Source organism: Salvelinus fontinalis, chromosome 18 (genome assembly GCF_029448725.1).
Source record: "Salvelinus fontinalis isolate EN_2023a chromosome 18, ASM2944872v1, whole genome shotgun sequence".
Taxonomy (NCBI): Eukaryota; Metazoa; Chordata; class Actinopteri; order Salmoniformes; family Salmonidae; genus Salvelinus; species Salvelinus fontinalis.
The window spans coordinates 40,474,067-40,490,901 of record NC_074682.1 but is presented as its reverse complement, the minus strand read 5'-3'; the positions used below and the strand labels follow the sequence as shown (position 1 = coordinate 40,490,901).

The window sequence follows — 16,835 nt, the reverse complement described above, 5'->3', positions numbered from 1 at the left end:
ACAGTGGTAGGCCTGATCACCGACAACAACGAGACAGCCTATATAGGGAGGAGGTCAGAGACCTGGCCGTGTGGTGCCAGGACAACAACCTCTCCCTCAACGTGATCAAGACAAAGGAGATGATTATGGATTACAGGAAAAAGAGGACCGAGCACGCCCCCATTCTCATCGACGGGGTTGCAGTGGAGCAGGTTGAGAGCTTCACGTTCCTTTGTATCCACATCACCAGAAAATGTACATGGTCCATGCACACCAAGACAGTCGTGAAGAGGGCACGACAAAACCTACTCCCCCTCAGGAGACTGAAAAGATTTGGCATGGGTCCTATTTCCTGAGTCTGCAATATACATATTCACTGTCCTGTGTATGGAAATATGCTAAGAACACATTATCTCAACATACCATTCTTTGTCAGCTATAATGGGCAGAATGTTGTACATCATTGTAAGCATAAAAATAGTATATTTTTGGTTACAAGATCACATTAGTAAATTAACTATCTGTCCATCTCTGATAGACATGTGCCCCTCTATTACATAATCAACTGCATGTTCAAGAGCCTAAATCCATGATGTGATTAACCCAAAACAAATTAGGCAAACATTGAAAGCATCTAGTGGTTAGGATTCTGGGCTGCCACGGCCCGAACATGCATTTGGGTTCCCGAGTGGCGCAGCGGGCCATGGTACTGCATCTCAGTAGGCGTTACTACAGACCATAGTTTGATTCTAGGCTGTATCACAACTGGCTGTGCACAATTGGCCCAGCGTTGTTAGGGTTTGGCTGGGGTAGGCAGTCATTGTAAATAATATTTTTTTCTTAACTGACTTGCCTATTTAAATAAAGGTTAAATAAAAATAAAACATCTATAAAAGTAATAATACAAAAATATACACGCTAGGTTTCTTACTCCACACTAGTAGGTGGCAGTCTTGAGTTTACTTAGCTAGCTACATCCCCCCGAAATGATCACGTGACCCAAACAACACGCCGTCTTCACTAGCTAGCTGATTGTGAGCGAATATATCGAAATCTAACAACCATGGATAAAAAGAAAAAGCAATATGCCGTGACTGCTTCATCTGTGAGTTGTTCAGAATAATTAATATTGTCACATTGTCTCTAATGTTGCTTGTCATCAGTATGTAAACCATAGCTCGCTAGTTAGTTAACGCTAGCTAGCTAGCTAGCTAGCCTAGTCAGCACCCTAACGTAGGAAGCTAGGCTACTTTCTGCTGACATCTTAGTCAGCAGGCAAACTAACCATGTTATAGTCAAAGTAAATGTAAAACAAAATAAAGCATTGCCTATTGTTGTCGAGGTTCATGGGTATGCAAATGGTGACACGACTTATTGGGCTAACGTAAGTTGCTATCAGTTTAACCACTAAAATGGCGACCACACTGCTATGTTACAAATTTCAATGGAGAATACATCACACTCTCATCTGCAGTTGGTTGATCTGAAAGCTGAACTCTACAGGAAACAAGAGCAATTCAAACATGAAAAACTGGGGCAAGATGCTGGAACTAGTACCAAAGCCCCCAAAATCAAGGTATGTATTGAACATTGTACTGGACAGAGACATGTAATGAACAGGATACCACACATTTTGACCAGCATATCCTAACTTTGTCCCCATAACATCCATTGTGTTCTTTTCCCTGTGTAGAAACCTAATGTATGGAGCAAACAGAATGATGGTGTTTCAGAGCGGGCACAGAAAGATGTGGAACTGGTGGCAGAGGAAGAGAACAACCTTGACAAGGCAAAGTGAGTACAAAGTGATGTACTACACACTGACAACATGTTTACTGCACCATCACTGCCTTCTATTAGGTCTTTTTTTGTAGTATAGCAAAAGTCTCATTGCTGCTTGTCTTCCATGTCTATCTTTTCCCGCAGGCGCAAGCTAGAGGAGAAGGCTAAACTGTATGAGCAGATGACCAAAGGAGACTTTCCTGGTATAGTGTTATGTTGTTTGTGATACTGTACAAGAAATGCTGTCATATTCTGTATGTAAAGCTGACATGTGAAGGCCCTGCAAATGCCTTTTTGTCTTTCTCACATTGGAATTACTATCCTCTTTTCCAATGTGTCAGATGAGGAGACAGAGGGACTTTTTCTGGTGGATTTCACCCAGAAGATTATTGACAAGAAGAGAGAGAATCATGCCCAACGAGAGAGTGAGAGAGAGGATAGAGAGAGCTCCTCCACCATCCCACCCCCTGAGAACCCAGGCGAGGAATGGTAATGTATCTACAGCACATGAAGCCCCAAACTATTGTATGTCTCATCTATAGCAGAATCTGAGTATTGGACTGTAGATGCCATTGAGTGGTCGAGGGTTAGGAGTTAAAGTAGCCGTTTACTGATTTCTACTCAGGGTGGACTATGTAGATGCTTTGGGACGATCTCGGAGATGCATGAAGAAAGACCTACCAGGGTTCAAGAAAATGGACAAAGACTTTCAGGGAAAAAGGTATCTTTTACTCTGATCAAACCTGGAAATTAATGTAAGCTTCTTTTTAGAAGAAGATGTTAGTACCAATAGTGTTGTTCTGGTTATTAATTTTTAATATTTTTTTGTAAATGTTTTTTACGTGTTCTTGCTTTTATGTACACAGACGTGACCCGGCTGAGAAGGACCTGCTGTCAGAGGACATGCGTAGAGAGCTGCAAAGGCAGGAGTGGGAGAGGGAGGAGGAGGAGGCCATGAACAGACCTGTGGGTCCAATCCACTATGAGAACATTAGGGAGCAAGGTTAGCAAGACACCTGTTACAGAGATACATTAGTGAACTCATCAAATCAAACGCTATTTACTGTACATTTTACAGCAAACCCAGAGAGGTGTGTTCTCTGTGGATATGGATTGACTTGTGCTCTTCTCCACTCTCTGATCTCCGGCCTCTTCCTTCTCCATCTCTCAACCTGCTATTTTTCCTCTCTGGTATCTTTCCGTCTGTCCACATCAGAGGCCCGTGAGCTGGGTGTGGGCTACTTTGCATTCTCTCAGGACCAGGAGCAGCGCAGGAAACAGAGAGAGACCCTGGACATGCTCAGAGACCAGGTGAGTTGCTCTCAGCCTTCGCAACCCCTGAGATTAGGACCTTACTTATGTTATGTATCAGTACATTTAAATGACTGAGTTTGAAGCAGATTGTCAATGTTTTTTTTCTCTCCTTTTCTTTTTCATAGACAACAGACCAGCGCAGTAAGAGGGACCAGCTGAAGGAGAAGAGAAAGACTCTGCTGGATGCTCGGCTGGCCAAGGTGAGGCAGAGGAAGATGAAGGCGGCCAAGCTGGACGGAACTGAGGACGACCAGGGAGATGAACACAACCAAGGTTAGAGGAAACTCCCACAACAATACTGCATCAGGGACAACTGATCACGCTAGATTGAATGGCTATGACTACTGCTCTGTATACTTTGGGCTGTAGTGAATGCTATTGTAAGTGTTGACGGTTGTATTACTTCTCTCAGAAGGGAAGGAGGACCTGATTGGGCCCCTACCCCCATCAGGTGGAGCACCTGAAGAGGCCCCTGCATTGAAGAAGGTGGTGGTGGAGATCCAGGAGAGGAGGGATACCAAGCCAGGAGTACCCCACGTCAGAGAGTGGGACAGGGGCAAAGGTAAACGCTACTCCTTGTTTGGGGCTGGCATGGGTCTTTTATAATTAATGGTAATCATTGAGGATTCACTTCCACCACACTAACTCAACATGTATAACATGACAAATTTGAGCAGGAGAGATCTAGGTGTAACCAAGGCCTGTCATCTTTGGCAATTTCCTCCAGTGGGATACTGAAGACTGGTATGCTGCCTGGGGTCGGGGGTTAAGTCATTAACTAACTGTCTTCTCTTTCCAATATGACAACACATTCCTTTCCTAGTGGACTTTTTTGGCGAGTGGACGAGTCGGCGGCGGGATGAGAGGGAGTCGGAATTTGCCCCTCCCTCTGCGTACTTCAGCAATAATAAAAGACAGAGCTATGGGAAAGAGGCCAAACGTGAGAAGGACAAACCCAAAATGGCCTTCAAGTGGTCAGAGGGGCAGGGTGGAGGGCGCAAGGTGCCCCAGGCCAACCCCAAAAGTACTCCTGTATCCCAGCCTCAGCCCAGAAGTACTCCTATACCCCAGCCAAGTACCCCTGTACCCTCACAACCTCAACCCACACCATCCCCTGCTCATTCCCAAAACACTGTCCATCTCCAAAATACACCTGCACCTCCAGCCCCTCAGTGCCCCCCCCAACCCCCACCTCAGTATCCCCCCTCCCAACAGCCCCAACCCTTATATATACCACCTCCACCACCACAAACACACCCTCAGTTTGATAACCCATTTCAGCCCCAATTTGCACATCTACCCTTTCATCCCCAGTATGCAGCCCCACCTCACTACCCCCCTCAATACACCCCACAGTATCCCCCCCAGCCCCAAACTCAGCCCCAGTGCCCCCCTCAGACCCAGCCCCCCTCCCAGAGCCTGGATGACATGCTGTCCTTCTACAAGAATTATTCTTGATCCTCACAGACATGTCTCACACAGGTGACACACACACCTGTATTAATCTACCCTAACACACAAACAACGTCAATGTGTGTTAGACTATAATGACATTACCATGATCTTTGACCTATCAGAGGGCACCAAAGAGAAGGAACCATTTTTGTAATTTGACCTTGGATCTGTAACCTACTTTCTTTATTTATGATCTGTTATTAAAAGATAGCGTTTTCATTTGACATTGTGTCTTCAGATTTGCTATATTTGTGATTCAAGGCACTTGTCTATAGCTAAAGATGGTTGTTTAATGGATCGATGCATGACTGAATCAGTCCATAGTTCATTTTGTTTAGACTGGTGATCTTGGTAATATTTGATTATTACGTGTTTTGAGTGACAGGACAATACAGAGGATCAGCCATGAGGTAATAGCTGTTTTCTGGTTAGGTACAGGCATCGAGATGTCTGAAAGCTCGTCATTATATTAAAGCATGTGCAATTACCTGTGCTCAAAACTCAACCTATTTGCATTTAGATGGATCTACAGTGGATTCGGAAAGTATTCAGACCCCTTGACTTTTTCCACATTTTAATACATTACAACCTTTTAAAATTGATGAGAAAACATTTTTTAAATCAATCTACGCACAATACGCCATAATGATAAAGTGAAAACAGGTTTTTAGAAGTTGTAGCAAATTTATAAGAAATAAACAGAAATACCTTATTTACATAAGTATTCAGACCCTTTGCTATGAGAATTGAAATTGAGCTCCAGGTCATCCTTGAAATGTTTCTACAACTTGATTGGAGTCCAGCACATATATGGGAAAGACTACCAAAAAATGTCTGCAGCATTGAAAGCCCCAAGGACACAGTGGCCACCATCTCTCTTAAGTGGAAGAAGTTTGGAACCACCAAGACTCTTCCTAGAGCTGGCCGCCCGGCCAAACTGAGCAATCGGGAGATGGGCCTCGGGCAGAGAGGTGACCAAGAACCTGATGGTCACTTTGACAGAGTTCCTCTGTGGAGATGGGAGAACCTTCCAGAAGGACAACCGTCTCTGCAGCACTCCACCAATCAGGCCTTTATGGTAGAGTGGCCAGACGGAAGCCACTCCTCAGTAAAAGGCACATGACAGCCCACTTGGAGTTTGCCAAAAGGCACCTAAAGGACTCAGACCATAAGAAAAAGATTCTCTTATCTGATGAAACCAAGATTTAACTCTGGCCTGAATGTCAACCGTCACAGGAAACCTGTCACCATCCCTACAGTGAAGCATGGTGGTGGTAGCATCATGCTGTGACAATGGTTTTCAGCAGACTAGTCCGGATCGAGGGAAAGATAAACGGAGCAAAGTACAGAGATCCTTGATGAAAACCTGCTCCAGAGCGCTCAGACCGGGGTGAAGGTTCTCCTTCCGACAGGACAACGACCCTAAGCACACAGCCAAGACAACACAGGAGTGGCTTCGGGCAAGTCTCTTAATGTCCTTGAGTGACCCAGCCATAGTCCGGACTTGAACCTGATCGAACATCTCTGGAGAGACCTGAAAATAGCTATGAAGGGACATTCCGCATTCAACCTGATAGAGCTTGAGAGGATCTGCAGAGAAGAATGGGAGAAACTCCCCAAGTACAGGTGTGCCAAGCTTGTAGCATCATACCCAAGAAGACTCAAGGCTGTCATTGCTGCCAAAGGTGCTTCAACAAAGTACTGAGTAAAGGGTCTGAATACTTATGTAAATGTATTATTTCATTTTTTTCACAAATGTCTAAACTTGTTTTTTGATTGATGAGGGGAAAATGTAAAAAAACAACTTACCTTGACTTTTTCCAGATTTTATTGTCTGAATGCTTTCCGAATGCACTCTATATAATTGATCATGTTTGGGGATGGATGTAGTTTTAAGTGAGGAAGGATTCACTGACATTACTGCAGAAGGAGCCCCTAGATGGTGCTGTGTCCATTTACTTTTTGTGAGCCACCAGACTAAGAGCAGGGGTGTGTTCAGATTGTATAACATTGCAATGTTTTTAATGTTTTTCAATCCAGCAACGTACACCCTGGCCTGAACTGTTCTGGTCCATTTCATGGGCTTGACAGGGAGGCATATGTGTTTGTCCCATCAAGAAGGCAGGTCACTGAAATGACACTGATTCGGGAATTTTTTTCGCTTCTTCAAACGGCCAGTGAAGGGTAACTTTAATCATTCTGATTAATCATTGGATTTTATTAAAGAGTTATTTATGCCATGTGAGTGTATTATATAACACAAGGAGACAATAATATAAACTTTACTGGGTCACATGTTAAATAGTGTTTCTGTTTTGGAGCACTCATTACATGTTTAAACCATTTTGAATACACCTCTGAAGTAGCTCAGGTAATGTCACCACTGTTTTGCAAATTATGTTTTATCACCTTTTTATAGTTTTGTTTCTTGCCACTAAAAGGCATAGTATCTTACTATGTATCTAATCACTAACAGGCACTAATACAATATTACACAGAACAAAAATATAAATGCAACATGCAACAATTTCTACAATTCTACTGAGTTACAGTTCATATAGGGATATCAGTCATTTTAAATAAATTCATTAGGCCCTAATGCACCCCCCCCCCCCCCCCCGTGGTCTTGGGCTTGGTGAGGAAGCAACATTTGGTAGATGGCTGTTACTAGGCTGCTTCTACCATGTAATTAGAAATTAGACTACTCGAATTGACATGGACTTTCTTATGATGTGATAAAAATCAGTCATTTTGGTCAGGGAGTTGGTCAACCATGGTTTGCCAGTGCTGTGATAAGATATTGTGTAAAATACTGAATTTGAAGAATTTGTTTGCACTGTATGTTTGTTTGCTAGCTAGCCAGTCAGTTTTAAACGAACGATTCCTTTAATGTTTCAAATTAAATGCCAATATGTCAACATTCCATTCAAACAATGCAGTGAATCCACAGCCATACATACACTGGCTGAAATCTGTTAATGATAAAACTTAGACAAGTTGTAAATGAAACAAGAACATATATTTTGGAGGCTATTTTTACAGAAAATTGGTATGAAACCTGTATAAACTGTTTTTATAATTATATGACTATTTTAGGTTGACAATTCTAATTCTATTGCACATTTTTTTTATATATCAAATGCCGAAAGTGAAATCAGGATTATGCCTCTACTGCCATTCATTCCAATTAGACTGGTTTGGATTTTTACCTGACCAGTATGGCTTCCGTTTTCACCCCATTGTGGAACTTTAAGGGTTTATGACATAGGCCCTCTAGTAATTTAATAGAATCTCTTTTAATTAGGCCTCTGAAATGTTTTGTCTTAAAGGTATACTTAAAGCTGCAATACATTACTTTTTGTGCAACACAACCAAATCCACATAGAAAGTTATAGATCTGTCATTCTCATTGAAAGCAAGTCTAAGAAGCAGTAGAGCTGTACTATGTTCACTATTTCTATGCTTTTCACTCAAGTTTCATTCTTGCTTACTTTCGGTTTTGTACACCAGCTTCAAACAGCTGACAATACAATGTTTTTGGTTATGGAAAATATATTTTACAGCGGTTTAGATGGTACAATGATTCTCTTGCTTGTTTTGTCACATAAACTGAAATTAGGTGAACTATTAGAATTTTAGCAACCAAGAAATGGTGGAGTGATTTCTGCAGACAACCCAAAAGGTCTTATTGGTTTCAAGCATGACCACCATTCATGAAACCAGCTATTCTGTTGTTTGATGTTATACAGTATTAGAAACGTATTTTGTCTGAGAATTTATATTTAAGCAAAAAGGCACGAGAGGGTGTGGTATATGGCAAATACACAGCTGAAGTTGGAAGTTTACATACAACTTAGCCAAATACATTTAAACTCAGTTTTTCACAATTCCTGATATTTAATCCTAGTAAAAATTCCCTGTCTTAGGTCAGTTTGAGACCAAGCTTTAACTTCCTGACTGATGTCTTGAGATGTTGCTTCAATATAACCACATCATTTCCCTTCCTCATGATGCCATCTATTTTGGGAAGACCAGAGACCATTTCTCCAAAAAGTACGATCTTTGTCCCCATGTGCAGTTGCAAACCGTGATCTGGCTTTTTTATGGTGGTTTTGGAGTAGTGGCTTCTTCCTTGCTGAGCGGCTGTTCAGGTTATGTTGATATAGGACTCATTTTACTGAGGATATAGATACTTTTGTACCTGTTTCCTCCAGCATCTTTACAAGGTCCTTTGCTGTTGTTCTGGGATTGATTTGCACATTTAGCACCAAAGTACGTTCATCTCTAGGAGACAGAACGCGTCTCCTCCCTGAACAGTATGACGGCTGCGTGGTCCCATGGTGTTTATACTTGCGTACTATTGTTTGTACTGATGAACCTGGTACCTTCAGGCTTTTGAAATTGCTCCCAAGGATGAACCAGACTTGTGGAGGTCTATAATGTTTTTTCTGAGGTCTTGGCTGATTTCTTTTGATTTTCCCATGATGTCAAGCAAAGAGGCACTGAGGTTGAAAGTAGGCCTTGAAATACATCCACAGGTACACCTCCAATTGAATCAAATGATCAGACGCTTTCCAAGCTGTTTAAAGGCACAGTCAACAGTTTATGTAAACTTCTGACCCACTGGAATTGTGATACAGTGAATTATAAGTGAAATAATCTATAAACAATTGTTGGAAAAATTACTTGTGTCATGCACGAAGTAGATGTCCTAACCGACTTGCCAAAACTATAGTTTATTCACAAGAAATTTGTGGAGTGTTTTTGAAATTGTTTTATTTCACCTTTATTTAACCAGGTAGACTAGTTGAGAACAAGTTCTCACTTGCAACTGCGACCTGGTCAAGATATAAAGCAAAGCAGTTCGAGACATACAACAACACAGTTACACATGGAATAAACAAACATACAGTCAATAATACAGTAGAAAAAGTCTATATACAGCATGTGCAAATGAGGTAGGATAAGGGAGGTAAGGCAATAAATAGGCCAAGGTGGCGAAGTAATTACAATATAGCAATTAAACACTGGAATGGTAGATGTGCAGAAGATGAATGTGCAGGTAGAGATACTGGGGTGCAAAGGAGCAAAAAAAGAAATAAATACAGTATGGGGATGAGGTAGATAGATGGGCTATTTACAGATGGACTATGTACAGGTGCAGTGATCTGTGAGCTGCTCTGACAGCTGGTGCTTAAAGCTAGTGAGGGAGACATGGGTCTCCAGCTTCAGTGATTTTTGCAGTTCATTCCAGTCATTGGCAGCAGAGAACTGGAAGGAAAGGCGGTCAAAGGAAGAATTGGCTTTGGGGGTGACCAGTGAGATAAACCTGCTGGAGCGCGTGCTATGGGTGAGTGCTGCTATGGTGACCAGTGAGCTGAGATTAGGCGGGGCTTAACCTAGCAGAGACTTGTAGATGACCTGGAGCCAGTGGGTTTGGCGATGAGTATGAAGCGAGGGCCAGCCAACGAGAGCATACAGGTCACAGTGGTGGGTAGTATATGGGGCTTTGGTGACAAAATGGATGGCACTGTGATAGACTGCATCCAATTTGTTGAGTAGAGTTTTGGAGGCAGTGTCCAAATAAGGGCCAGAGGTATACAGAATGGTGTCGTCTGGGTAGAGGTGGATCAGAGTATCACCAGCAGCAAGAGCGACATCATTGATGTATATAGAGAAGAGTGTCGGCCCGAGAATTGAACCCTGTGGCACGCCCATAGAGACTGCCAGAGGTCCGGACAACAGGCTCTCCAATTTGACACACTGAACTCTATTTGAGAAATAATTGGTGATCCAGGCGAGGCAATCATTTGAGAAGGCTGTTGAGTCTGCCGATAAGAATGTGATGATTGACAGAGTCGAAAGCCTTGGCCAGGTTGATGAATACGGCTGCACTGTATGATATCGTTTAGGACCTTGAGCGTGGCTAAGGTGCACCCATGACCAGCTCTGAAACTAGATTTCATAGTGGAGAAGGTACGGTGGGATTCGAAATGGTCGGTAATCTGTTTGTTAACTTGGCTTTCGAAGACCTTAGAAAGGCAGGGTAGAATAGATATAGGTCTGTAGCAGTTTGGGTCTAGAGTGTCTCCCCCTTTGAAGAGGGGGATGACCATGGCAGCTTTCCAATCTATGGGAATCTCAGACGATACGAAAGAGAGGTTGAACAGGCTATTAATAGGGGTTGCAACAATTTCGGCAGATAATTTTAGAAAGAGAGGGTCCAGATTGTCTAGCTCGGCTGATTTGTAGGGGTCCAGATTTTCCACCTCTTTCAGAACATCAGCTATCTGGATTTGGGTGAAGTAGAAATGGGGGAGGTTTGGGCGAGTTGCTGTGGGGGGTGCAGGGCTGTCGATCGGGGTAGGGGTAGCCAGGTGGAAAGCATGGCCAGCCGTAGAAAAATGCTTATTGAAATTCTCCATTATCGTGGAATTATTGGTGGTGACAGTGTTTCCTAGCCTCAGTGCAGTGGGCAGCTGGGAGGAGGTGCTCTTATTCTCCATGGACTTTACAGTGTCCCAGAACTTTTTTGAGTTTGTGCTACAGGATGCAAATTTCTGCTTTAAAATCTAGCCTTAGCTTTCCTAACTGCCTGTGTATATTGGTTCCTAACTTCCCTGAAAAGTTGCATATCACGGGGGCTATTCAATGCTAATGCAGTACGCCACAGGATTTTTTTGTGCTGGTCAAGGGCAGTCAGGTCTGGAGAGAACCAAGGGCTATATCTGTTCCTGGATCTACAATTTTTGAATGGGGCATGCTTATTTAAGATGGTGAGGAAGGCACCTTTAAAGAATAACCAGGCATCCTCTACTGACGGGATGAGGTCAATATCCTTCCTGGATACCCGGGCCAGGTCGATTAGAAAGGCCTGCTCGCTGAAGTGTTTTAAGGAGCGTTTGACAGTGATGAGGGGGAGGTCATTTGACCGCAGATCCATTACGGATGCAGGAAATGAGGCAGTGATCGCTGAGATATTGGTTGAAAACAACAGAGGTGTATTTGGAGGGCAAATTGGTTAGGATGATATCTATGAGGGTGCCTGTGTTTACAGATTTGGGGTTGTACCTGGTGGGTTCATTGATAATTTGTGTGAGATTGAGGGCATCAAGCTTAGATTGTAGGATGGCCGGGGTGTTAAACTGGGACATGCTTAAGTCACCTAGCAGCACGAGCTCTGAAGATAGATGGGGGGCAATCAATTCACTAATGGTGTCCAGGGCACAGCTGGGGGCAGAGGGTGGTCTATAGCAAGCGGCACGGTGAGAGACTTGTTTCTGGAAAAGTGGATTTTTATAAGTAGAAGCTCGAATTGTTTGGGTACAGACCAGGATAGTAAGACAGAACTCTGCAGGCTATCTCTGCAGTAGATTGCAACACCACCCCCTTTGGCAGTTCTATCTTGTCGGAAAATGTTATAGTTAGGGATGGACATTTCTGGTGTTTTGGTGGTCTTCCTAAGCCAGGATTCAGACACGGCGAGGACATCCGGGTTGGCAGAGTGTGCTAAAGCAGTGAATATAACAAACTTACGGAGGAGGCATCTAATGTTAACATGCATGAAACCAAGGCTTTTACAGTTACAGAAGTGGAGCTAGGCACTGCACGGCCTAGATTAACCGTTACATCACCAGAGGAATAGAGGAGGAGTAGGATAAGGGTACGGCTAAAGACTACCAGAACTGGTCGTCTACTACATTTGGAACAGAGAGTAAAAGGAGCAGGTTTCTGGGCGTGATAGAATAGATTCAAGGCATAATGTACAGACAAAGGTATGGTAGGATTTGAGTACATTGGAGGTAAACCTAGGCATTGAGTAATGATGAGAGAGATATTGTCTCTAGAGACGTTTAAACCAGGTGATGTCACCACATTTGTGGGAGGTTGAACATGGTTGGTTAAGGCATATTGAACAGGGCTTGAGGCGCTACAGTGAAATAAGACAAAAATCACTAACCAGGACAGTAATGGACAAGGCATATTGATATTAAGGAGAGGCATGCGTAGCCGGGTGATCATAGGGGTCATAGAGAAGTGGGGGGGGGGTTTACGACATTTTAAATCTTAAGGCAGCAGACAAAATCCTTTGTCCTCTCAGTGTGAAGGATTGGAATGTGTGAGTGGGACGTATGGAGAATCTAACTCAGAACAATAACATGCATTAAATGGACTTCGGGACAAATATTTCATCAGCCAAAATGGTGGTAATAACAATAGATGGAATATGAGAATTAATGTCGTTTTTTAAATTTTATTCAAAGTTAAATGACGACGTTATAATGAAAACATTGTAACTTGAAGAGTTTCCATAATATGCACATGATGTTTACATATTGTACATTGTGTGGAAATGTCCAGATCAAAGAGAATGTTAGTTGTCTAAACTTGATCGGAGTACAATCTTGATGTCTTGCCTCGTAACTACATTCGCCCAGAGAACTTGCCATGAAGGCGGAAACGCCCATTTCTACCCAGGGGTATAAAACATGTGAGTTAAGAATTTACATATCAGACTAGGTGACCACATGCTGCAGCCAAAGTTTGAGTAGTCACAACCCCAAAACGCAACACCAGGTTGGAGAAGACAAAAGAACCTCTTAATAATCTATGCTACAGATGAGTAGCTGTGTCTAAGAGGGTGCATTCAAGCAGGACCACCTGGTTATTCTATCCAAGGAATTGTGTGTCTACACTGATTTCATTCCCACGCTGGAACCATTTATACAAGGCTGATCAGCCATCCAGAGAAGACCCCGTTTGAGAACAAGGGCGAGGAAACAGACCACTAAGAGAGAAGACACTGACATCGTGTGGACAATCAGAGACTTACACCAGGTAACCAAAGAGGTACTGACATCAGAGGAGAGAAGGCGAACTCCGTCCACGAAGAGACACCCCCGACAAGTAATTACATCATGATATTCTGACCCATAGGAGCGGCAGTTCGGGGCAAGGTGTTAGGGCTAAACTAAGCAAAGTTTACAAATGTATCCAAGTGTGCTTTTTCTCATGCACTCTCTCTCTCTCTCTTTCTAAATCCTTATTTTGTGTAACACGTGTCATATTGTGTTGGCCTGCTAGGGACCTGTTTCACTGTACTAAGTTCTAATCAGTGGCCTAGACTGTGTGTCTGTGTATCTTATGTTATCATTTAGCTTGTTAGTAAATAAATAATCAACTGGTGTGGTACGGAATAATTTAGTGAGACTTGCGTTTGTGCAGATTCCCGAATTATGCGACGTTCAGGATGAGACTGTAGAGGAAATTAATTAATTAGCAACTGCTGTAAAATCTATATTCTGATTCTTTGAGTTCATTTGGGAAACGGAAACTCAATAAAAACAACTTTTCCCATGGTGCCCCAGGTTACTGATTAACTTAATCACTTATTTATAAACAGTTAATCATTCGATGAACAACAGTCGTCACATGAATCAATAGAACGTTACGACAGGCTGTTTTTCATGGTTCGGGCTAGGCCCCTTAGGCCACTTAGTTCACTGGAACTATGACATTCTAGACGATTCTGTGCTTCCAACTTTGTGGCAACAGTTTGGAGAAGGCCCTCTCTTGTTTCAGCATGACAATGCCCATGTGTACAAAGCGAGGTCTATACAGAAATGTTTTGTCATGATTGGTGTGGAAGAACTTGACTGGCCTGCACAGAGCCCCGACCTCAACCCCATCGAACACCTTTGGGATGAATTGGAACGCCGTCTGCGAGCCAGGCCTAATCGCCCAACATCAGTGCCCAACCGCACTAATGCTCTTGTGGCTGAATGGAAGCAAGTCCTCGCAGCAATGTTCCAAAATCTAGTGGATAGCCTTCCCAGAAGAGTGGGGGCTGTTATAGCAGCAAAGGGGGGACCAACTCCATATTAATGCCCATGATTTTGGAATGAGAAGGTCGTCGAGCGAGTGTCCGCATACTTTTGGCCATGTAGTGTACCACAGCTTTCAACCAATCAGCATTCAGGTCTCGAACGACCCAGTGTTTCTGACGTACAAGGATGACATCATGGCTGCCGCTGCTAAAGATTGACCTGAGGACACTGACCTCCAGCCATTAGTGAAACATGTCGTTTCTAGGCTGACTCATAATCACCCTTTAACAGATTTATCACCTCTTATTGTGTTTTAGAACTCTTTTGATTGTGACCAACATACCCCTGTAGTGTTGATCCTCCAGGGCAACTGTCTTTGCCGTTCCATTATTCACAACAGTTCAGTAATTTAATATTTTCCTGTGAATCTTTCTGGCTGGTTAGGAGCAGTGTTGATTATATCTTCCTGGAGCCTAGGGGAAGATCATGGTGCTCCGCATGCACCTGGCCACAGGCTCTTAAGACAGTTCAAAAGCTTCCTGTCTGATATTACACGCCAGGAACACATGGTGAGAGTGAAACCACATGTCTTCATCATGGGGTTTGGACTGTTGGGGGTTTAATGGGGTGATATCAGTTATACCTGACACCATTCACCAATATGCCTCCTACATTTTCTGCTACTAGACTTTTCTAAGAACTAATTTGTCTTTCAGGTCTATATCTTTATGGAGGTCACAACTGGATGTGTACACCACTGCACCTCTGCAGATGGACTCAGCCACAAGCCTGGGAGACACAAGGCCATCCCACTGGCCTTCATCAGTGTTGCCATTTTCTATGGCTTATGGGCATTTGTTGCCTTTGGATGACAGGCCTAGTGGTTGAAAATAAACAAGTACTATTTGCTGCTAAATGCCAAAAGTACTGTATTTGCATGAGACCTTGTTCAAGTGGGATTACTGTCAACCATTTCACATTTGTCACAAAGGGTAATCCAGTCATCACACAAAAGAATGTCATTCGAGATAAGTTGTTAGTTATGTACAATCGGCTCAAATGCAACATATCCCCTCAACTACTCTTAAAATGATCATATATATAAGCAACAAATGTCTAGATGAACTATAGTTGATTCGTTTTAAACAGTAGTGCATCTCCAGATGCTCAAATCTAAAAATGCATTCAGATATACAAACTACTTTACACCTAGAAAAGGTGTCACCAGCTTCAATGGAGGAATTAAAGTTGAGTCATTTTTCAATGTAATAGCAGCAATTTATAATTGTGTATTCACTTTCATTTAATACATTTTTAGGCCTTCGAAGTTTCCACTGCTGGATAAGCAGCCATTAGTTTTGTGTGTTTCCATCAGACAAGCCTTGATATTAGCCTTGTGTGACTTTGACCAGTTGACAGGGCTGCCTAGTTGCCCATTGATGTCTGGTTCTGCTTTATGATATACAACAAATCCCATTTAATGGTACAAGAGCTGCTCTCCTTGCTGTCACTCCAGTGCCATAGAATGTTTTCGGAGAGTTCCTGGTCCATTTTGATTCTCATTTTTATATTGTAAATAAGCTTTGGCAATATGTACATTGTTACGTCATGCCAATAAAGCAAATTGAATTGAATTGAATTGAGTTCGGAACAGAACTGCATCAGAACGCTCAAAGTTTGGTCATAAAGAGTCATTGTTGACCCATGTTCTAGAATGGACCAGGAACCACCTCAACATTCTATGGGCCAGCCTGAACAGAGAAATCACATGTTCCATTTCCAAAGTTGTTTTCTAATTGTTACACTAATAATCTTCTCTAAATGAAATAGATTATGAGAGTTTGCTGTGTTTAAAGCTAATCCTGAGATTACACTTGACCAATGTTGGCCTTAGCGTTTAGCCGGTGACCTGAACTCCAGGGGACAGACATGGACCTGAAGACATTCCAGCGCTACATGGCTGAGGCTCCGGACCTCTTGGAGCAGATAGCTCAGCTCCTCCAGGAATGTCGGGAGAAGGAGATCCTGCTTCCCAAGGGAATCCGGAACCTGTGTGCCCTGTCCTGGGAGGAACTCTCAGACATCCCTGCTGACGCCAAACCCTTCCACCAGACCAGGGTGTCTGGTAGACCCCCGCGGCCCTACACCACCCAGGTCGCCTTACCCCCGGACACCCGGGACAGGATGTCCATTGTCACCAGTCAGATCCTGCTGCCCGCTGAGTCCTCCCTGTCTGTCCGCCAGCCAACTGCTCGCTTCAGCACCTTGAAGTTCAAGAAGAAGTTTCCTGTTGACCGTGACAACAACAGTGAGAAACAGATATGTAAGTCACAAAAAGCAAAACACTCCCAGTTACAGAATATCTCTGTGCTCAAACAATGCAAATATCATGTGGCATCATCGAGGGAAATGGCAAAGAGGTTGTAAACTATTGGGTTGTGATTGAAAGAATGTTTATTTTGTTCAAAGTGAAGTATC

General features: G+C 43.1%; 1 protein-coding gene across 1 annotated transcript; it reads left to right on the top strand.

The window, feature by feature from the left end:
- The first annotated feature begins 943 nt into the window (after positions 1-943).
- Positions 944-4,754, top strand: LOC129815507 (coiled-coil domain-containing protein 174-like). Its single transcript, XM_055869395.1, has 11 exons — positions 944-1,084; positions 1,454-1,555; positions 1,673-1,773; positions 1,906-1,964; positions 2,103-2,250; positions 2,387-2,482; positions 2,628-2,764; positions 2,978-3,072; positions 3,201-3,348; positions 3,488-3,637; positions 3,899-4,754. Exons 1-11 carry the CDS (start codon positions 1,043-1,045, stop codon positions 4,531-4,533), a joined length of 1,713 nt encoding a protein of 570 aa, XP_055725370.1. The 5' UTR covers positions 944-1,042; the 3' UTR covers positions 4,534-4,754.
- The last annotated feature ends 12,081 nt before the right edge of the window (positions 4,755-16,835 follow it).

Coding starts and splice junctions, on each gene's coding strand:
- LOC129815507 (XM_055869395.1), top strand. CDS start 1,043: ATGGATAAAAAGAAAAAGCAATATGCCGTGACTGCTTCATCT. Junction 1,774..1,905: donor AACAACCTTGACAAGGCAAA/GTGAGTACAAAG, acceptor CTTTTCCCGCAG/GCGCAAGCTAGAGGAGAAGG. Junction 1,965..2,102: donor GACCAAAGGAGACTTTCCTG/GTATAGTGTTAT, acceptor CCAATGTGTCAG/ATGAGGAGACAGAGGGACTT.